Genomic DNA, 23,164 nt, shown 5'->3' with positions numbered 1-23,164 from the left:
GTCTAGCCCTAGGTTTGGCTTTGTCCTGAGGCAGGGCATGGCCTTTACCTCCTGTAATGTCAGCGATAATCTCCTTCAACCCGGGCCCGAATAAGGTCTGCCCTTTGAAAGGTATATTAAGCAATTTAGATTTAGAAGTAACATCAGCTGACCAGCATTTTAGCCACAGCGCTCTGTGTGCCTGAATGGCAAATCCGGAATTCTTAGCCGTAAGTTTAGTTAAATGTACTACGGCATCTGAAATAAATGAGTTAGCTAACTTAAGGGTTCTAAGTTTGAGTGTAATCTCATCTAGTGTAGATGATTCAAGTGTCTCTTCCAGAGACTCAAACCAAAATGCTGCTGCAGCCGTGACAGGCGCAATACATGCAAGAGGTTGCAATATAAAACCTTGTTGAACAAACATTTTCTTAAGGTAACCCTCTAATTTTTTATCCATTGGATCTGAAAAGGCACAGCTATCCTCCACCGGGATAGTGGTACGCTTAGCCAAAGTAGAAACTGCTCCCTCCACCTTAGGGACCGTTTGCCATAAGTCCCGTGTGGTGGCGTCTATTGGAAACATTTTTCTAAATATCGGAGGAGGTGAGAACGGCACACCGGGCCTATCCCACTCCTTAGTAACAATTTCAGTAAGTCTCTTAGGTATAGGAAAAACATCAGTACTCGCCGGTACCGCAAAATATTTATCCAACCTACACATTTTCTCTGGTATTGCAACTGTGTTACAATCATTCAGAGCCGCTAACACCTCCCCTAGTAATACACAGAGGTTTTCCAGCTTAAATTTAAAATTTGAAATATCTGAATCCAATCTGTTTGGATCAGAACCGTCACCCACAGAATGAAGTTCTCCGTCCTCATGTTCTGCCGCCTGTGACGCAGTGTCTGACATGGCCCTAATATTATCAGCGCACTCTGTTCTCACCCCAGAGTGATCACGCTTGCCTCTAAGTTCTGGTAATTTAGCCAAAACTTCAGTCATGACAGTAGCCATATCCTGTAATGTGATTTGAAATGGCCGCCCAGATGTACTCGGCGCTACAATATCACGCACCTCCCGAGCGGGAGATGCAGGTACTGACACGTGAGGCGAGTTAGTCGGCATAACTCTCCCCTCGTTGTCTGGTGAAATATGTTCAATTTGTACAGATTGACTTTTATTTAAAGTAGCATCAATACAGTTAGTACATAAATTTCTATTGGGCTCCACTTTGGCATTAGTACATATAACACATGTATCTTCCTCTGAATCAGACATGTTTAACACACTAGCAATTAACTAGCAACTTGGAAATGCTTTTTCAATTAATTTACAATTATATGAAAACGAACTGTGCCTATCAGAAGCACAGAAAAAATTATGACAGTTGAAAATAATTAAGTTATAGCATCAAATCTTTGTAAGAAATATACAATTTTAGCAAAGGATTGTTCCCATTAGCAAAGGATAACTAACCCTGTCAGCAGAAAAAATACACAAATAAACGTTTTTTATCACAGTCAGCTACACTCTTCACAGCTCTGCTGTGATGATTACCTCCCTCAAAAAAGGATTTGAAGATCCCTGAGTTCTGAAGAGATGAACCGGATCATGCAGGAAGAAAATGAACCTCTGACTGAATTTTTTGATGCGTAGTAAAAGCGCCAAAAATGGCCCCTCCCCCTCACACATAACAGTGAGAGAGATCAGTGAACTGCTTTAAATTAAACAAAACTATTGCCAAGTGGAAAAAATAGTGCCCACAACATTTTTTCACCCAGTACCTCAGAGAAATAAACGTTTTTACATGCCAGCAAAAAAACGTTTAACCTCAATAAATCAATTGTTATTTAAAACCTATTGCAAGTCCCTGCAAATTAGGTAAAATCTATGCATACAGTATAATTCCAGTGAAGTACCATTCCACAGAATACTGAAGTGTAAAATATACATACATGACAGCCTGATACCAGCTACATCTACTGCATTTAAGGCTGAGTTTACATTATAACGGTATGGCAGGATTTTCTCATCAATTCCATGTCAGAAAATAACAAACTGCTACATACCTCTTTGCAGATTCATCTGCCCGCTGTCCCCTGATCTGAAGTTTACCTCTCCTCAGATGGCCGAGAAACAGCAATATGATCTTAACTACTCCGGCTAAAATCATAGAAAAAACTCAGGTAGATTCTTCTTCAAATTCTACCAGAGAATGAATAACACACTCCGGTGCTATTATAAAATAACAAACTTTTGATTGAAGGTAATAAACTAATTAAATCACCACAGTCCTCTCACACATCCTATCTATTCGTTGGGTGCAAGAGAATGACTGGGGGTGACGTAGAGGGGAGGAGCTATATGGCAGCTCTGCTGGGTGAATCCTCTTGCACTTCCTGTAGGGGAGGAGATAATATCCCAGAAGTAATGATGACCCGTGGACTGACCACACTTAACAGGAGAAATCCAATTTACTTCTATTATCAAATTTGCTTCATTCCCATGTTATTCTTTGTTGAAGAGATACCTAGTAGAGTGTCTGGAGCTCTGCACGGCAGCCATCTAGTGCTCCAGGCACGTGCACACTCCTGAGCTTATGTCCATGCTTTTCAACAAAAGATGCCAAGTGAACGAAGACAGTTTGACAATAGAAGTGCATTAGAAAGTTATTTAAAATTGCATGTTCTATCTGAATCATGAAAGAAACATTCACGTTCATATTCTTTTAACATAAAGTGCACTAATGAACTAAAGTCACACTAGAATGCCCCTTTGACATTTTCTTATTGTTTAAAGAGAAAGCAACGTCCTTCAGCATCTACTGATCATGTCTTATACCTGCCTCTAAATCTCCGCTACTCCTGTCTTTAGGGTATGGTATTTATAAGGCACAGACACGGTTTCCTGTACAAATGAGTAAAACGGAGGGAGCAACAGGATCTGTGAGTTGGGAAGGGATCTCACCTTTAGTGGGAGTCCCAATCCAATTGAGGTAGCGTGTGAGCTTCTTAGAGATGTAGGTTTTTCCCCGAGCAGGAAGTCCAACCAGAATGACCATAGTGGGGGAGTTGGTAAACTGGGGGATGGAAGCTGTAACAAAAGAACAGTGAGGGCATAGGTTATTATATCACATGACTAGCAAGTGTCTAACGGGGGCTACAGGATGCACTACTGGCTTACAACATCAATACAAGTATTAAAGGGACATTAAAGGGACACTAAACCCAAAAAAATTTCTTGCATGATTTAGATAGAGCATGCAATTTTAAGCAACTTTCTAATTTACTCCTATTATCAATTTTTCTTCATTCTCTTGCAATCTTTATTTGAAAAAAAGCAGGAATCTAATCTAAGGAGCCGGCACATTTTTTTGGCTCAGCACCCTGGATAGCGATGGATGATTGTTGACTACATTTAGCTACCAATCAAGCAAGCACAACCCAGGTGCTGAACCAAAAAATGGGCCGGCTCCTAATCTTTACATTCCTGCTTTTTAAATAAAAATTAAAATAGTAGTAAATTAGAAAGTTGCTTAAAATTGCCTGCTCTATCTGAATAATGAAAGAAAAAAATTGGGTTTAGTGTTCAACTACAGTAGCAGGTAGATAACTCCATATTCCACTGTTTTTTTTCTCTCCTGTACTTTCAGCTTCCTGTAAAGTTGTTCTCTTTATTAACTGCTTACAGAAGCCAGTTGGTAAAGCTCTTCATCTTCATACTGGTCGCGCCATCTTGGAACACACATTTTGTTGCGGCCTGTGACAAAAGATGAGCCCTTTTACAGATCAGTGATACTGTGGGCTTATTGACAGCTGTACCTTGCACTTTGGATTCAGTTGCACAATAGAAGACTCACATGTTTGCAGTTTTAACACAGTTTAAATGTTAAATAACTAATATAAAAAAAGCCCTCAGGAATAAAATAGAGAAATGCAGCTATTGTGCCCGCTAAACTGAAGTGCGTGATATGGCTTTGTCAATAAAACAGCGTTACCACTGGTCTGTGAATGTACATCGAATCTGTCACAGGGTTCAAGGATACTTAAATTCCAAGATGGCGACACCCAGTGTGAAGATAAAAAACGTCAATAATCAGCACTTTTGAATGGTTAAAAAAAATACATTAACATTTTTCATACAAAAATATTTGTACACAAACTCTATGATACCTTTTTTATTGGAGAAAAAGCAAACTCTCCTCTCTAAAACAAGGTTAACTGTTACTGGAGCAAAGCTGCCGTCAAATAATTCCTCAAAGTGATCCCATGCAAATCTAATTTCTTAAAGACCCATATTTTTTCTCTCGTGATTCAGATAGAGCAGACAATTTTAAGCAACTTTTTCTTTGTTCTCTTGCTATCTTTATTTAAAAAAGCAGGAATGTAAAGGTCCATTTTTGGTTCAGCACCTGGGGGTAGCGCTTGCTGATTGGTGCCTACATTTCGTCACCAATCAGCAAGTGCTACCCAGGTTCTGAACCAAAAATGGGCCTTTACATTCCTGCTTTTTTAAATAAAGATAGCAAGAGAACGAAGAAAAATGTATAATAGGAGTAAATTAGAAAGTTGCTTAAAATTGCATTCTCTATCTGAATCATGAAATAAAAAAAAATGGGTTTTGTGTCCCTTTAATCATATTGGTAAAAAAATAAATTAATTAGTATTATTTTGCAGACCAGCCATAATTGTAGGTGTGAGTTTAATACATGGTACATTTATATGCTATTTTCTGCAGCGGTCTAACTTCCTGATCAGTGCATTCTGTTATCTTTTTTATGAAATTCCTAACAAGAGACATTGTTATACACAGGGCCGGATTGGCCTACCAGGATACCAGGAGATCTCCCGGTGGGCTGCAGCAGCTAGGGCTGAAAAGCTACAATTTAAAGGGGTGATTAATTTATACAATTGGTTTGTAGGTTTGCTATATAACATCAATCTGGCATTTATGTTTAATACAAAGTAATATAATTTAATTCTGAAATAATATTAAGGGAGGAGTATCCCAGTAATGCCCTTTGAGAAAAATGGGGCCTGTGCATTCTACTGACTCAACATTAAATAGGGCTGGTCTTCATATTTTTCCAGGACTGCTTTTTATTCCCAGTTTGGCCCTGGTTATACAGTCCTCACCTCTCAGGTTAGATGATCTTTAAAGTCTCGTCGATATGGCGAGGACCTTAAATTTTTTTTTTTAGAAACACAAATTTTATCTTGAGACCTATTTATGTTGGTATGTAGTGATCTTTATGTCAAACAGAGACTCCTACATTACAATACAAGGTCTAAAAAACATCCCAAACATTTTGTGTGATTTCTCTCCATGCCAGCAAGGTTTTAAATATCAGGCCTTATATCTGTCCTCACTTTAGATGTCAATTACTTGTAGATAAGACCCATGAAAATGTTCTGTCTGTCTTGAAACCTGTGTCAGATGCGCTCATCTTTCTCAGTCTCTCCTCTGAAGCAAACACATATAGCCCCTTATTTCATCAGTACCCATAGGCACATAAAGAAGGCACTGTAAACGCTGATAAAGAGATTAAAACTAGGGTAAAGCTTCTGGCCACCTACAGTTTGTCTGAAACAACACAACTAAACAAACATAGTATGGATAGTTTAAACAAACTTTGGTCTTAGGTTAAGTAAGGCTTTCACCACTTTAGTAAATTTGCGGGGACTTATAAGCTAAAACTAAAGATACTTAAAGCAACACAAAACCCTTTTTTTTCTTTCATGATTTAGATAGAGCTAGTGATTTTAAACAACATTCCAATTTACTTCTATTATCTAATTAGCTTTATTCTCTTTATATCTTTTGTTGAAGAAGCAGCAATGCAATACTGGGAGCTAGCTGAACACATTGGGGGAGCCAATAACATGAGGCTTATATGTGCAGCCACCAATCAGCAGCTCCTGAGTCTACCTTTGTTATCAACAAAGGATAATAAAAGAGAAAAAACAAATTAGATCATAGAAGTAAATTGAAAAATTGTTTAAAATCAAAAGCTCTATCTGAATCATGAAAAGAAGAAAAAAAAAGGTTTTTATATCCCTTTAATGTCTGTTCTCGCTTGTCTTTTTAGTCATTTATATGTGAAACAGTTTAACAGCGAAATATTCGCCATGTAAGCGCAAGTGTATTTAGCTGCAAATTGCACCCATATAGGTCATGCTCTATGCAGACTGTCATTCTTCTTTATAAAGAATTGCAGCAAATAACAACAACCTGTAATTTAGGCATATGGACGTGTATCACACTCAATATAAAAGTGCTATATGTGAAAGAAACAAGTAAAAGCTTTAACACAAAAAAGGTACAAATGCGTGTGTCTTTAAGTGGAAACATAAGCATTTGTAATGTCATTTATTCAGGATTTTAGAGAAAATAATATTTTTGTATCAATAACAAATTGTGCTCTTTATTACAGTTACGTTTAATTGGTGTTGTGGGGTACTGGGACGAAGAGTCAGCGCCGGAGAGGTTTCATGGCATAATAAAGTGCAGATTTATGTTGCTGAGCTGTACATGTGGTTTTTGAATAACAATTTCCAGACATTACAACTACCGGAGGTGTGAAAAACTGCAAACCAGTTATGTTTCCTACAACAATTTGGGAATGTTTTTTTTCTGCATGATATTGAGTAGTGGCTGTCTGCATTTTATGTGTATTTACGTCTACGTTTGGCTATAAATATGTGTGTACGTCACTCCATACTAATATAATGATGAGCATATAGCAAGAAAACTGAGAATTCTGCACAGTTTAACTTCTTTCAAGATACCGATTACACTTTTTTGGTTGACCATGATGGGTACATGACAGTTTGACTAGAGGGTATTACGCAAAATGTCACACACAGAATGGGATAGGATGATTACAAGTTCCATGATATCAGTGGGTGCAAATAATACTTTAAACTGTGCGATTGGACAGGTACATGCAGTGCACTGAGTTAAACAAACACCCCAGGCACAAGATCTTACAACACACAAGAATGAGTCAAATTTGTATTATTTTGTTAACTCTGCAATACTGTGTACATGGTGTTCTGAATGCTCAGACAGTGTCTCACTTGCACAGCCTTGCAAAAACACCATGATCCAGTAAAGATGCACTTTGCAAGCAGCAGACAGGGAGCTAGACATAGACAAGTGTATGGGTAATACTGCAGAGCAGGGCTCGACAAACCCAGGTAGCCACTGGCTCCTATAATTTTACCTCTGGCTCCTAACTTTTTGGTTTATTCTCCATATATCTATATACAAATCCAACTGTCTGGCTCCTAAAAATATGCCCGGCTCCTAAATATTCTTACTGGCTCCTAATTTGTCAAGCACTGCTGCAGGGTACAACATAAGGGTCTGCTTTATACTTTGCTAGCAGGAGCTGGAATCCCAGACTAGGCTAACTATTTGTCAGCTACATGTGCATGCTAATGAGCTCCTCTCCTTTGTCCCCAGAGAGGCACAGCCAGCCAGCATGGAGAGATTCTAGCTCTGTTTAGCAGTTACAGGCTGCCATCTCCAGCATCTTTGTATCGGAGGGCACCCACAGGGTTTGTGACTTCAGCAGGGACCCTGTAATCCCACTCGTTTGTGGTTTCCCTAAAACTCACATCCTCTGCGCTGCTGCAGCCTCTCACACTGGTGTGGGATCCATATTTTCTGCAGCCTTGTCTGTGTCAGCTCTCTCACCCTCTCAGCCATCTGCTGCCTGGATGTCTTTGCCTCCTGTGTGTCTCGTGCTCCAGTTTTTGTGGTGCCAGTCTCAGCAGTGCCCTCGTTCTGCATGGCCAAAGCTGACCTGGCTCCCTTTTTGCCCTGCGTGTTGTCACCTGACAGAGCCGTGTCCTGTGTGTGGGTCAGCGCGTGTGTTTGCTAGAGGCAGGCTAGATGCTCCCAAACTCTGCTGTGACTGGAAGCTACATCAGCTGCTCAGCCCTCCCTCCTCCTGAGCTAGAGAGAAAGCCAGAAGGGGAGGGAGAAATGCCTGGGAGGAAGGAAACTAGCAGCAATAATGCCTCTCTGCACAACAGAATCACAGCCTCCCAAGTCCGACTGTCTGCAAGCTCTGTAGGACACATAGCCTCTTAAAGGGACACTCAAGTCCAAATTAAACTTCATGATTCAGATAGAGCAGCAATTCTAAACAACTTTCCAATTTACTTCCATGAACAAAATGTGCACAGTCTTTTTATATTTATACTTTTTGAGTCACCAACTCTTACTGAGCATGTGCAAGAATTCAAAGCATATACGTATATGCATTTGTCATTGGCTGATGGCTGTCACATGGTACGTGTATGCATTTGTGATTAGCTGATAGCTGTCACATGGTACGTGTATGCATTTGTGATTGGCTGATGACTGTCACATGATACAGGGGGAGTGGAAATAGACAGAACTTTGCAATTTATTTAACAAAAATCTACTACTCATTTGAAGTTCAGACTAAGTGCTATTGCATTGTCTTGTTATCTTGCATTTATTGATTATGCAAATCTACAGTGTTGACTGGTCCTTTAAGATTAAAGGGATATCAAACCCGAAAATTTTCTTTTATGATTCAGACAGAGGATACCATTTAAAAAAAAAATCCAATTGACTTCTATTATCAAATTTGCTTAGTTCCCATGATATTCTGGATTGAAGCGATACCTAGGTAGGCGTCTGAAGCACTGCATGGCAGGAAATAGTGCTGCCCTCAAGTGCTTTTGCAAATGGATAACATTCTTACAGACCTGCTGCCATATAGTGCTCTAGAAATGGGCCGGCTTTTAAGCATACGTCCCTACTTTACAACAAAAGATACCAAAATAACCAAGAAAAATTGATTATAGAAGTAAATTACAAAGTTGTTTAAAGGGACACTGAACCCAATTTTTTTCTTTCATGATTCAGATACAGCATGCAATTTCAAGCAACTTTCTAATTTACTCCTATTATCAAATTTTCTTCATTCTCTTGGTATCTTTATTTGAAATGCAAGAATGTAAGTTTAGATGCCGGCCCATTTTTGGTGAATAACCTGGGTTGTTCTTGCTGATTGGTGGATAAATTCATCCACCAATAAAAAGTGCTGTCCAGAGGTCTGAACCAAAAAAGAAGCTTAGATGCCTTCTTTTTCAAATAAAAATAGCAAGTGAACGAAGAAAAATTGATAATAGGAGTAAATTAGAAAGTTGCTTAAAATTGCATGCTCTATCTGAATCACAAAAGAAAAAAATTCGGTTCAGTGTCCCTTTAAAATTGCATGCTCTATGTGAATCATGAAATATTTTTTTGTTTCATATCCCTTTAATATTTATATGTATAAACAGTATCTGTAAAATGTCCTAAAAGTTACGAGGTAGCAAAATAGCAAAAGCAAAACAAGATTCCAAGGACTAATAGGGATAATTATGGTCACAATGCAGCAGTTTGATTCTGTAGTTTTACATCCAGTTTTTCTAGATTAAAATTAGAAATAAAAAATAAATAAAAAAATGTATGCTTACCTGATAAATTTCTTTCTTTCTTTACACTGTGAGTCCACGGATCATCAATTACTGTTGGGAACATCACTCCTGGCCAGCAAGAGGAGGCAAAGAGCACCACAGTTAAACTTCCCTTCCCACAACCCCCAGTCATTCGACCAAAGGAAAAGGAGAGAAAGGAAATAACACAAGGTGCAGAGGTGCCTGAGGTTTGATTAAAAAACTGTCTGAAAACAGGGAGGGCCGTGAACTCACCGTGTCAAGAAATAAATACATTTATCAGGTAAGCAAACATTTTGTTTTCTTTAAGACACAGTGAGTCCACGGATCATCAATTACTGTTGGGAATCAATACCCAAGCTAGAGGTCACATGATACGGGAGGGCAAGACAGGTAACCTAAACAGAAGGCACCACTGCTTGCAAAACCTTTCTCCCAAAGGAAGCCTCAGCCAAAGCAAAAGGATCAATTTTAAAATTTTTGAAAAAGTACGCAAGGAAGACCAAGTTGCAGCCTTGCAAATCTGATCGATGGAATATATACCTAGCGCCTGTGTAATCCTATATGCTCCGGCTGTCTTGACCTCTAGCTGTCAATAAGTAACTCTAAGGGCTCGATTTATAAAGCCCCTACGGCTGCAAGTTCTCATAAGAACTTGCTCGCCGCAATTTATCAAGCAGCGGTCACCAGGCCGCTGCTTCCCTAAGTTCTTCGCCACCTCTAAGGTGGCGAAATTCAATCTCCGCGATTGAGTCCGACCGAGGAGATTGACAGCTCCTGCCCGCGCGTGATTGGCTGTGCGCGGGCAGGGGGCGGGATTGCACGCCAGCGCAAAATTGCGCTCGTGTGCAATGTTAATTACCTACGGGTAATTTCGCCCCGCCACAGGCGAGCTGAGGCGTACAGGGGCGCGTATACCTGCCCCTGTACGCCTCAGCTTTGATAAATCTAGCCCTAAGAATATATGGATGTAGCCTGAGCGCCTCAACTAGAAGTGGGCTAGGATGTGAATAGGTAGTACACATGTATTTATTAATGACAATAAATGTTGACAGTTAAAACAATAATTAAAATGATACCTTTATGATCTTTTGGTCTGTTTGTTTATTTATGATCACCATTTAAGTGCTGATGTCACATCCAGTATTTGTCTTCAAATCTTCTTTCTCAAATAGTTTTTTATATATACACACACATATTCATTTGTATTTGTTCTATTTTCTATGTGTTATAGAATCTTATGTCTATCCAAATTCAGTGTAAAAGTTTACATTGCTTACTGCTGCCGAAATTTGGCTCTTTTCATTGGCTGTGACAGCATCACCATGTTATTCTAGTGGTGGGTAGTCCTAGCAAGTTTTCTATTGGGTATTGTGTTTCCATATTTGTGATTGGGGATAGATAGCTTTTCCTCTCCTATCCTCCTGTACCTATCGATAATATTTTAAAAATATAAAAATACACTTTTAAAGGCACTAGATATGCCATATAATGCAGGACAGCAGTGTTTTTAGATTTCACCATTGCCATAATCCTATTTGGTCTTAATTAGTGATGCAGATATTCGGCTATTCCTATTGGGTATGACGTCAACACCACATTGTGTTGACGATAGATGTGTACATGCTGCCTAGTTCCAATTGGATATTAGGTGTTAACTCGCATATTCCTTAGAAAATAGAACAGTTAGTAATACGAAAAGTGATAGAGAAAAATACCCTCTATCTCTATATAAATATCGACATGTTAGGGGGCTGTGAGTACTTGTGATGTGGGGTAGTTTTATCTCTTTAGTGATGTTATTATGAGAGACTATTAGTATATTCACTAATTCCTGACGATTTTGGGCTGTTGTGATTGGCTATGACGTCACCGCTCTGTTTATATTAGCGGTGAACGTATATTAATAGCCTACATCATATGTTAGTGCTGTGTATAATTATATACAAGAATCCTCTTTCAGGGATGTAACAATGCTTATACTAGTAGTATTCCTATTAAGAAATATTGCTTGTGATGTTCGTGGCAAGCCCTGTTTACATTATTGCTTTATACAGTAATATCTGGTTTGGATACTTATGGTGGTGTATAGTATGGAGAGATAATTGTGTGCTTTTTATAAAAACTTCTGAGGATTTCTGATCCTAAGATATTTAGACTAGAAAGCTTATCTGATAATCCTATAAATAGGGGATATAGGATATTCTAGCCTGAGTCAGCTCTTAAATCTTGAGAAGCTGGTAGTGAGACTTGCTAGTCCTATGAGAAGCAGTATTTGCTCTATTATGCTCTTTATCTTAGCTATTTGTCTTACTAGATGCTATATGGGTTAAGCTGGATTTAAGACTTTACAATATGAAATACATGAATTGTAGCATGGTATATGATATATACCTTATCGGGCAAACAGATAGGTATAATGATACATGTGGTCACTTGACAAACTGGGTAGACCATAGTTTACCTAACATTATGGGTAAACCCCAGTATTGCTTAGTCATATACTTGGTTTGAACCTATAGTGGAGGAGGACCATTAAACTGTGTTAAGCTAAGTGTCCTTAACCGTATAGTGTCTGAGTTTTTAGGAGGGGTTGGTAACCTCTGATCAGTCGGATAAGGTATATAAGGAGAGCGCATATTTACCTATACAGGAAAATGGATCACTAAGGCCTAGATTTGGAGTTCGGCGGTAGCCGTCAAAACCAGCGTTAGAGGCTCCTAACGCTGGTTTTGGCCGCCCGCTGGTATTTGGAGTCAGTGATTAAAGGGTCTAACGCTCACTTTTCAGCCGCGACTTTTCCATACCGCAGATCCCCCTACGCCATTTGCGTATCCTATCTTTTCAATGGGATCTTTCTAACGCTGGTATTTAGAGTCGTTTCTGAAGTGAGCGTTAGAGCTCTAACGACAAAATTCCAGCCGCCTGAAAATAGCAGGAGTTAAGAGCTTTCTGGCTAACGCCGGTTCATAAAGCTCTTAACTACTGTACCCTAAAGTACACTAACACCCATAAACTACCTATGTACCCCTAAACCGAGCTCCCCCCACATCGCCGCCACTCGATTAAAATTTTTAACCCCTAATCTGCCGACCGCCACCTACGTTATACTTATGTACCCCTAATCTGCTGCCCCTAACCCCGCCGACCCCTGTATTACATTTATTAACCCCTAACCTGCCCCCCACAACGTCGCCGCCAGCTACTTAAAATAATTAACCCCTAATCTTCCGACCGCAAAGCGCCGCCACCTACGTTATCCCTATGTACCCCTAATCTGCTACCCCTAACACCGCCGACCCCTATATTATATTTATTAACCCCTAATCTGCCCCCCTCAACGTCGCCGACACCTGCCTACACTTATTAACCCCTAATCTGCCGAGCGGACCTGAGCGCTACTATAATAAAGTTATTAACCCCTAACCCGCCTCACTAACCCTATCATAAATAGTATTAACCCCTAATCTGCCCTCCCTAACATCGCCGACACCTACCTTCAATTATTAACCCCTAATCTGACGACCGGAGCTCACCGCTATTCTAATAAATTGATTAACCCCTAAATCTAAGTCTAACCCTAACACTAACACCCCCCTAACTTAAATATAATTTACATCTAACGAAATTAATTAACTCTTATTAAATAAATGATTCCTATTTAAAGCTAAATACTTACCTGTAAAATAAATCCTAATATAGCTACAATATAAATTATAATTATATTATAGCTATTTTAGGATTAATATTTATTTTACAGGCAACTTTGTAATTATTTTAACCAGGTACAATAACTATTAAATAGTTAAGAACTATTTAATAGTTACCTAGTTAAAATAATAACAAATTTACCTGTAAAATAAATCCTAACCTAAGATATAATTAAACCTAACACTACCCTATCAATAAATTAATTAAATAAACTACCTACAATTACCTACAATTAACCTAACACTACACTATCAATAAATTAATTAAACACAATTCCTACAAATAAATACAATTAAATAAACTAGCTAAAGTACAAAAAATAAAAAAGAACTAAGTTACAAAAAATAATAAAATATTTACAAACATAAGAAAAATATTACAACCATTTTAAACTAATTACACCTACTCTAAGCCCCCTAATAAAATAACAAAACCCCCCAAAATAAAAAATTCCCTACCCTATTCTAAATTAAAAAAGTTACAAGCTCTTTTACCTTACCAGCCCTGAACAGGGCCCTTTGCGGGGCATGCCCCAAGGATTTCAGCTCTTTTTCCTGTAAAAAAAAACATACCATACCCCCCCCCAACATTACAACCCACCACCCACATACCCCTAATCTAACCCAAACCCCCCTTAAATAAACCTAACACTAAGCCCCTGAAGATCTTCCTACCTTGTCTTCACCATACCAGGTTCACCGATCCGTCCTGGCTCCAACATCTTCATCCAACCCAAGCGGGGGTTGGCGATCCATCATCCGGTGCTGAAGAGGTCCAGAAGAGGCTCCAAAGTCTTCCTCCTATCCGGCAAGAAGAGGACATCCGGACCGGCAAACATCTTCTCCAAGCGGCATCTTCAATCTTCTTCCATCCGGTGCGGAGCGGGTCCATCTTGAAGCAGGCGACGCGGATCCATCCTCTTCTTCCGTTGTCTCCCGACGAATGACGGTTCCTTTAAGGGACGTCATCCAAGATGGCGTCCCTCGAATTCCGATTGGCTGATAGGATTCTATCAGCCAATCGGAATTAAGGTAGGAATTTTCTGATTGGCTGATGGAATCAGCCAATCAGAATCAAGTTCAATCCGATTGGCTGATCCAATCAGCCAATCAGATTGAGCTCGCATTCTATTGGCTGATCGGAACACCCAATAGAATGCGAGCTCAATCTGATTGGCTGATTGGATCAGCCAATCGCATTGAACTTGATTCTGATTGGCTGATTCCATCAGCCAATCAGAAAATTCCTACCTTAATTCCGATTGGCTGATAGAATCCTATCAGCCAATCGGAATTCGAGGGACGCCATCTTGGATGACGTCCCTTAAAGGAACCGTCATTCGTCGGGAGACAACGGAAGAAGAGGATGGATCCGCGTCGCCTGCTTCAAGATGGACCCGCTCCGCACCGGATGGAAGAAGATTGAAGATGCCGCTTGGAGAAGATGTTTGCCGGTCCGGATGTCCTCTTCTTGCCGGATAGGAGGAAGACTTTGGAGCCTCTTCTGGACCTCTTCAGCACCGGATGATGGATCGCCAACCCCCGCTTGGGTTGGATGAAGATGTTGGAGCCAGGACGGATCGGTGAACCTGGTATGGTGAAGACAAGGTAGGAAGATCTTCAGGGGCTTAGTGTTAGGTTTATTTAAGGGGGGTTTGGGTTAGATTAGGGGTATGTGGGTGGTGGGTTGTAATGTTGGGGGGGGGGTATGGTATGTTTTTTTTTACAGGCAAAAGAGCTGAAATCCTTGGGGCATGCCCCGCAAAGGGCCCTGTTCAGGGCTGGTAAGGTAAAAGAGCTTGTAACTTTTTTAATTTAGAATAGGGTAGGGAATTTTTTATTTTGGGGGGCTTTGTTATTTTATTAGGGGGCTTAGAGTAGGTGTAATTAGTTTAAAATTGTTGTAATATTTTTCTTATGTTTGTAAATATTTTATTATTTTTTGTAACTTAGTTCTTTTTTATTTTTTGTACTTTAGCTAGTTTATTTAATTGTATTTATTTGTAGGAATTGTGTTTAATTAATTTATTGATAGTGTAGTGTTAGGTTAATTGTAGGTAATTGTAGGTAGTTTATTTAATTAATTTATTGATAGGGTAGTGTTAGGTTTAATTATATCTTAGGTTAGGATTTATTTTACAGGTAAATTTGTTATTATTTTAACTAGGTAACTATTAAATAGTTCTTAACTATTTAATAGCTATTGTACCTGGTTAAAATAATTAAAAAGTTGCCTGTAAAATAAATATTAATCCTAAAATAGCTATAATATAATTATAATTTATATTGTAGCTATATTAGGATTTATTTTACAGGTAAGTATTTAGCTTTAAATAGGAATCATTTATTTAATAAGAGTTAATTAATTTCGTTAGATGTAAATTATATTTAAGTTAGGGGGGTGTTAGTGTTAGACTTAGCTTTAAGGGTTAATACATTTATTATAGTAGCGGTGAGGTCCGCTCGGCAGATTAGGGGTTAATAATTGAAGGTAGGTGTCGGCGATGTTAGGGAGGGCAGATTAGGGGTTAATACTATTTATGATAGGGTTAGTGAGGCGGATTAGGGGTTAATAACTTTATTATAGTAGCGCTCAGGTCCGCTCGGCAGATTAGGAGTTAATAAGTGTAGGCAGGTGTCGGCGACGTTGAGGGGGGCAGATTAGGGGTTAATAAATATAATATAGGGGTCGGCGATGTTAGGGCAACAGATTAGGGGTACATAGGGATAACGTAGGTTGCGGCGGTTTACGGAGCGGCAGATTAGGGGTTAAAGAAAATATGCAGGTGTCAGCGATAGCGGGGGCGGCAGATTAGGGGTTAATAAGTGTAAGGGTAGGGGTGTTTAGACTCGGGGTACATGTTAGAGTGTTAGGTGCAGACGTAGGAAGTGTTTCCCCATAGGAAACAATGGGGCTGCGTTAGGAGCTGAACGCTGCTTTTTTGCAGGTGTTAGGTTTTTTTTCAGCTCAAACAGCCCCATTGTTTCCTATGGGAGAATCGTGCACGAGCACGTTTTTGAGGCCGGCCGCGTCCGTAAGCAACTCTGGTATCGAGAGTTGCATTTGCGGTAAAAATGCTCTACGCTCCTTTTTTGGAGCCTAACGCAGCATTTGATTAAACTCTCGATACCAGAGTTAAATTTATGGTGCGGCCAGAAAAAAGCCGGCGGAGCGTTAACAGCCCTTTTACCGCCAAACTCCAAATCTAGGCCTAAGTTAATTGTCCTTGTGCCTTAAGTATAATGGGAGACAGCATATGCTATCAATGATGGTTACAGTGAATTATGTGGATATGGGGAGGTGGGCAGATAGTCATCTCTGCCAGGGGACACTAAGTGTCCTTGTGTCTTTCAGGGTATTTGGAGAGATTGGTGTCCTTCATTCGATTGACATGAGAAACCTTACTATGTTAGGGTCTATTATTCTTATTATTAAGTCTAAAGTGTCTTTCTGGATATATTTAGGAGGTCTTTTTTTTGTTTTGTTTTTTTCTCTCTCACTATTTTGCACTATGTTTGAGCTTTCAGTCACACCCCCTTTTTTTTCCTACACCATCACTAATGAGGGATCATCTATAACATAACTATATTGGACTCTACCTAAGTATACGCCTGGAAATTATACATCATATTTTCACTGAACCTAGGATTACAAATTACACTCAACTGATAGGAACAATTTGTGACTACACCACGGCCAAGACCCCGCTGGGTGCTTAGTGCCCCATTTGTGTACCAAGGTGGTGTAGCACTGCTTTAGTGGTACTTTCTTTAGTGGTACTTTTTCCATATATATATATATATATATATATATATATATATATACAGGTATACCCCGCTCATACAGCGGGTTAGGGACCGGAGCCCCGCTGTAAAGTGAAAACCGCCTTAAAGTGGAACAAGGCAGTTTTAGCTTTCTTTTCACTTGCCAATGTGTTTAAAAACATGTTTTAACTAACTTATATTAGGTGTACAATAGCGCTAAGTTTAGTTTAACACTTGCACAGCACAGTATTCAATAAATACTGTACCTGTAAAATAGTGACAATCACTGTAGTACAATTTGCCAGAGTATAGCACTGAGACACAGATTGCACTGTAATGCTGTAAACAGAGTGAACTAAGCATAATAAAATGGTGCCAGTCACTTTTCTTGCAATCTCACAAAGATTACAGCACTGTTTTAAAATCCTTGGAGGTTGAACTTCAGCTCCACAAAGCGCTGTATTAGTGAAGCGCTGTAAAGTGAAGCGCTGTAAAGTGAGGTATACCTGTATATATATATATCTTTTATTCGCATATTATTATCAAGGTTGTCTACTGTCAAATCTTACCAGTCTTTTTGTATGTTGATAAACATGGATCCATGTTAATGTACTATTTAAATATTCCACATATGTACCTTTGCATATTATTTATTGTTTTAAACTTTTGTTTTGATTATTGTTTTGTTTTAACTGTCAACATTTATTGTCATTAATAAATACACGTGTACTACCTATTCACATCCTAGCGCACTTCTAGTTGAGGCGCTCAGGCTACATCCATATATTCTTGCAAATCTGATCCACAGAAAATTAATTTTTGAAAGCCCAAAAAGAAGAGACAGCCCTCGTGTAATGAGCTATAACTCTCTCAGGAGACTGCAACCCCGCAGTCTGAAAAACAAACAAATTAAACTTCTCAACCAGAGAAAAGAGAAGTATTAGTAGTTTTCTGATACAGAGAACACAAACAAAAGCAGAAGCCTGCACAACATCCAAATTGTGCACACACGTACCTCAAAAGAATGAGGACACAGAAAGGGAACAACGATTCCCTAACAATATTTCCACTTAAGATAAAAAAAAACGCCTTATCCGAAATAAGATAAAGTGAATCAGACTGCAAAGCTGTCAGGGTTTTTTCCCTGCTTTGTTTTCCATGTGCTGCTGGCAGCCATTTTACTCACCTCTCTTGCTGACGCTGGTGCATAGTGTGTAATGCTGCTCATTTCCTGCATGCCCTTTTATGGCCAGACTGGTGTACATCATCCATGTGAGACAGGTTGCAGTCTCAGAATTGTGATGTCATCACTTATTATTTAAAGGGCCTCTGTTCAGTATGCTTTGCCCTTGCGTTGTCTCAGACCAGTTTGTGAGAGCTCCTGTGTATTACCTGGCTGTCTGACGTCCTTCCTGGTTCCTGATCCCTGGCTTGTTCCTGACTCTGCTGTTCTCCTTGTTCATAATTCCGGCTCGTCTGAATACTCGCTTTGGCTCCTGACTCAGCTTGTTTGACTATTCACTTTGGCTCCTGACTCGGCTCGTCTGACTACCAGCTCTGGTTTTGACTCCTTGACTTGTGGACTTTTTATTATTTTTTGCTATGAATAAAGGTGTGATTATTTTTGCACTTCCTGTCTCGTCTGATTCCTGGCACCCTGACAAAAGTCGAGAGTACCTGAACTCTCCGAGCAGACAATATAGCAAAAAAGAAAATTCCAAGAAAAAGATTTAAAATCTTATCAAATGCTAAGGCTCAAACTGAGCCCGCTGCAAAAACCTTTAAAAGTTCAAACTCCCAGAAGAACAACAGATTTAAAAACAAGCCTGATACTAACCAAGGTCTAAGAAAAATATACACGTCTGGCACATCCGTCAGACACTTGTGTAAAAAAAAGATAACGCAGAAATCTGACCCCTCAGAGAACTGACTGACAAACCGTCCTCCAGACCGACCTGGAAAGGGCAAAAACCCTAGGAATCCTGACCCTACTTCCAAGAGTTGTCCATAGATTCACATCAATCAGGGAATTTACGCCATACCTTATGGTAAAAGAAACCAGTAACAGACTTGAGAGCCTGAATCATAGTCACAATGACCAATTAAAAAAAAAAAAACACGTTTAGACAGAACTAAGCAGTCAATCTCCAAGCAGAAAGTTTCAGAGAAAACGAAGTTGAATAAAAGAATGGACCCTGAATTAGACGTTCCTTCCTCAGGAACAACCACCAAGGCGGAAGAAATACTCTTCACCAAGTCTGAAAACCAGATCCTGTGACTATGTAGGAACTTATTAAAAAAAATACAGATGCTCACTCCCATTTGAAACGTGCAATGACACGTGAAAAGACAGCAATCAGACTGGAACCGCCAGGGAATTTAGGAGAGCAGCCTGCTGAACACTTAATCCTAAAAAACATGGAAAATTGGTGTACTGCCAACTCCAGCACCCCCCATGTGAGAGTTACCCTGGAGAATACCTCTGGGAGAAGTGGCCACTCCCCAGTATGAAAAATCTGACTGCTAAAGAAGCCCACTCCCGGTATACACTCTTGAAAAGTGAATAGTGGATAAGAACTCCAGGTTCCTCCCAGGTGGTAATGTAAACCACTGAAATACATTTGTGCAACTAGAACCTGAAAAACCGGATAAGACAACTGAGGCCCAGCCATCAGAGCATTGTAGGTTGCTCTTCACTCCAAGATGGATATAGGGAAAACGGGTTCCTCCCAAGTCCATAGTCACCAACCCAACAGGCTAGCGACCGTGACTATTACTCAGGAAGGTCTCCGGTAGCATGTGCCCCGAGACAGAACTCATGAGAAAACCCAAAGATTCTGGAGAATGTGGGTAACTATCCCGCTACCTCTTGCAAGCAAAGTGAGCACTCTACCACTAATTATCCTCTCTGATCAATAGGGAAGAATCTCTTGTCGACAGATCCAGATCTGTCCTCCAAGACAGAGCCACAATTGTCTCGGTCCACTATCTGAACATGCAGAACACAGACTCACAGATGGATCAAGCAAAGGGATGATATCCAATGAAGCAACCATCCGACCATTACCGCCAAACATTGAGCCACTGAAGGGCTAAACAAGAGAGTGCCAAAAGATGCAAGAGGAAAGAATCCTCTATTTCCTGACTTCTGTCAACAATCTTTTTAGAGATAGGGAAACTAAACTTTTTTTTTTATATATTTATTTTATATCCAACATAGTGTACAATCAAATAACTTCAGCCTTTTATGCCACACAGGGCAAGGTAAAGCATATTATAAAAAAAAAAAAAAACACATTAGGGTAACATAAAATTTTCTCACAATTGATTGATCATATCCCTGTGAGCAATATTTATACACTGAGCTGGATTTTTCCTGTTTTAAATACCTCAAAAAACATGAAAAGAAACACCACATAGGCAAAAGACAAAAAAAAAGAAGAAAATAAAAATAAAAAAAAAATAAAAAAAAAAAAGGGTAAGGAATCCCCTCACTCAGTCGCCTTATCCTAACCAGAGTTGATATTAAATTTCTGTACTATTAGATATCCATGAATGTGGAAAAAGATCTAAAATGACCATTTCAGCAAAACTTACTGAGGATGTGAATGGCGCTAGAATCTGTTTTTGTATGGGCACGGGATAGGAGTTAATAATGGGATACCAGCCAAATAGAAATTTTTTAATTCTGGCTTCTGAGGCATCCTGTAGATGATACGATTCAAAGATAATTTGATCTTGAATAGCGTACAAGATCTCAGATAATATAGGCCCTTTTTTAGCTTTCCATTTTTTAAGAATACTCTGTCTTACAGCTAATATTGAAGTATTGATAGAGCGGATCCAGTGCCTATCTGAACTGTTCGAGGATTCAACCAATAGGATAATATCACGGAACGTGAGGGAGACAGACACACCGAATATATTATTAAACCAATATATAAATTTCAACCATAGCTGGTTTATCTTAGGACAAGTCCAGAACATATGCGATAAGTCCGCTTCCTTGTATACACACCTAGGGCAATGAGCTGATCTAGATGGGTAAAATCGCGCCAGTTTGACTGGATGTAAATAAAAATTGTTTATTACTTTCATATGCGATTCCTTCCATATTGAGGGGACTTTACATTTTTCTAGGGACTTGAAACTTTGTATAATTCTATCGGGATCTATATCCCGTATTGATCTACTCCATTGACCACTAATCTTACTAAGGAAGCCTTGCGTTTGTTTGGACAGCATAATGTCATAGATTAATGAGATCGAGGTGACACCCGCAACAACTTTCTGAATTAAAACTCTGATATCAGACCATGCAGTCGAAAGGGGAAACTTCCAATCCTGTGTCGCAATAAAATGGCGTATCTGAAAAAAAGCAAATAAATCTGATCTTGGTAACTGAAAGAGGGAAAACAAAGTTTCACCTTCTAATACTACCTCATCTGCGCCGATTAATTGAGAGATTCTATTTAACCCCTTTTCGGACCAATTTTTAAAAGTTTTTTGATGTAAACCGGGAGAAAAAAGCGGGTTACCCCGAATGGGGAGAAATTCTGACACAGAAAAATCTATATCCAGTGATTTACAAAGTTTATGCCACGCCAGGACTATATTTTTAATTGTAATAAGTGAGGAGACGTTAGAGGGTAATTGACGAGGCTTACAATGCAAGATCGCAGGTAATGCGAAAGGGTAAATCATCCAAGATTCCTGTACCAATGAGGAAAATATATCTGTGTTTGCCAACCAATCAATAGCAATTTTTGCCATCGCTGCAATATTATAGAGATTGATATCAGGCAATGATAAACCCGCAGCCGATGATTTCTGCATTAGCCTAGCTAAAGCAATGCGTGGTTTTTTATTTTGCCAAATAAATTTAGAAATAGAACTATATAGACTTCTACAGTCCTGGTTAGTTATGAACAAGGGCAGGTTTTGCATTGGGTAGAGAAGGCGTGGCAATATAATGGTTTTAATCAAATTCACTCTTGCAGTGAGTGATATAGGAAAAGAGATCCATAGTTTCAAGTCTTGTTTGGTTTTTTGAAATAGCGGGAGATAGTTACCTGTGTACCAGTACTTTGGATTTTTATGCAATAAAAGACCCAGGTATTTAACAGACTCTACCTCTTTGAACGGATTTCTGGGATGGCTTGCGACTACTTTCCTAATGTACATTAATTCACTTTTTTCCGTATTTACTTTATACCCTGAGAACGAGCTAAAATCCTCTAGTACCTGTCTCAAAATAGGGATAGATTGTTGTGTGTTTTCTAAAAACACTAGAATGTCATCAGCATATAGTAATGTAATTAGACGATAAGAACCCATTGTTATCCCCGATAAACTGTTTCTTAATCTTATCGCTAGCGGTTCTAATGCTACATTGAACAGCAAGGGAGACAATGGACATCCTTGCCTTGTACCTCGCTGAAGGGTTATTTTAGGCAAGATCATTCCGTTTACAAGTATGTATGAAATAGGCTTCGCGTAAATTCTATAGATAAATTGCAAAAAATTTCCCTTTATCCCGAATTGCCTGAGTGAAGTAAAGAGATGATCCCATACTATGGAGTCGAACGCTTTAACAGCGTCCAGTGTAAGAACTGCCATGTCTTTAGAATTTCTTGTACTAGATTTTTGCTCCGTATTCCAGGCATAATCTATCAATGTGATTAACTTACGGATATTTTTGGAGGCATTCCTTTTGACCATAAAGCCAGTCTGATCCAAATGTATAAGCTTCTGTAAGGAGAGGGAAAATCTATTAGCTAAAATAGAGGCTAAGATCTTGTAGTCACAGTTTAAAACTGATATCGGCCTATATGACCCTGGCTCCTCCGGATCCTTACCCTTTTTTAATATCAGTGTAACATTGGCCGATGAAAAATAGGATGATATAGGGATATCTAGTGTGTAATATTCGTTAAAGAGCTTCTCTAGTACAGGTACAAGGTCTTCCTTGAGACATTTGTAATATTCCGCGGGTAATCCATCTGGGCCAGGAGCTTTATTGGATTTCAATTTATCAATGGCCATACTAATTTCTAGTCTGGTTATGTGATCATTTAACATTGTTAGTTCTTCCATTTGAATCGTGGGTACATCAATTTTAGACCAAAATATCTCCTGAATTTCCAGATTGGTTTTGACTGAAGTATATAGATCTTGATAATAATTAGAAAAAACCCTGCAGATCTCCGCGGTCTCCATATATC

The 23,164-nt window shown here is 39.2% G+C and overlaps 1 protein-coding gene across 3 annotated transcripts in view; it reads right to left on the bottom strand.

Moving 5' to 3' along the window:
* The window catches only part of PFKFB1 (6-phosphofructo-2-kinase/fructose-2,6-biphosphatase 1), a 177,511-nt gene that overhangs the window by 100,090 nt on the left and 54,257 nt on the right, over nt 1-23,164 (bottom strand). For 2 of the 3 annotated variants that reach the window (XM_053695522.1, XM_053695521.1), the window contains one exon: nt 2,951-3,076. In XM_053695522.1, coding sequence (XP_053551497.1) covers nt 2,951-3,076 — 126 coding nt within the window. Of the gene's footprint in view, nt 1-2,950; nt 3,077-7,605; nt 7,894-23,164 lie in introns of those variants that run through there. The other variant, XM_053695520.1, reaches the window with a different exon arrangement.

This window comes from Bombina bombina, chromosome 12 (assembly GCF_027579735.1).
Source record: "Bombina bombina isolate aBomBom1 chromosome 12, aBomBom1.pri, whole genome shotgun sequence".
In the NCBI taxonomy this organism is placed as follows: Eukaryota; Metazoa; Chordata; class Amphibia; order Anura; family Bombinatoridae; genus Bombina; species Bombina bombina.
Note: the sequence above shows the minus strand (reverse complement) of the source record. Positions and strands in the feature narration are given on the sequence as shown.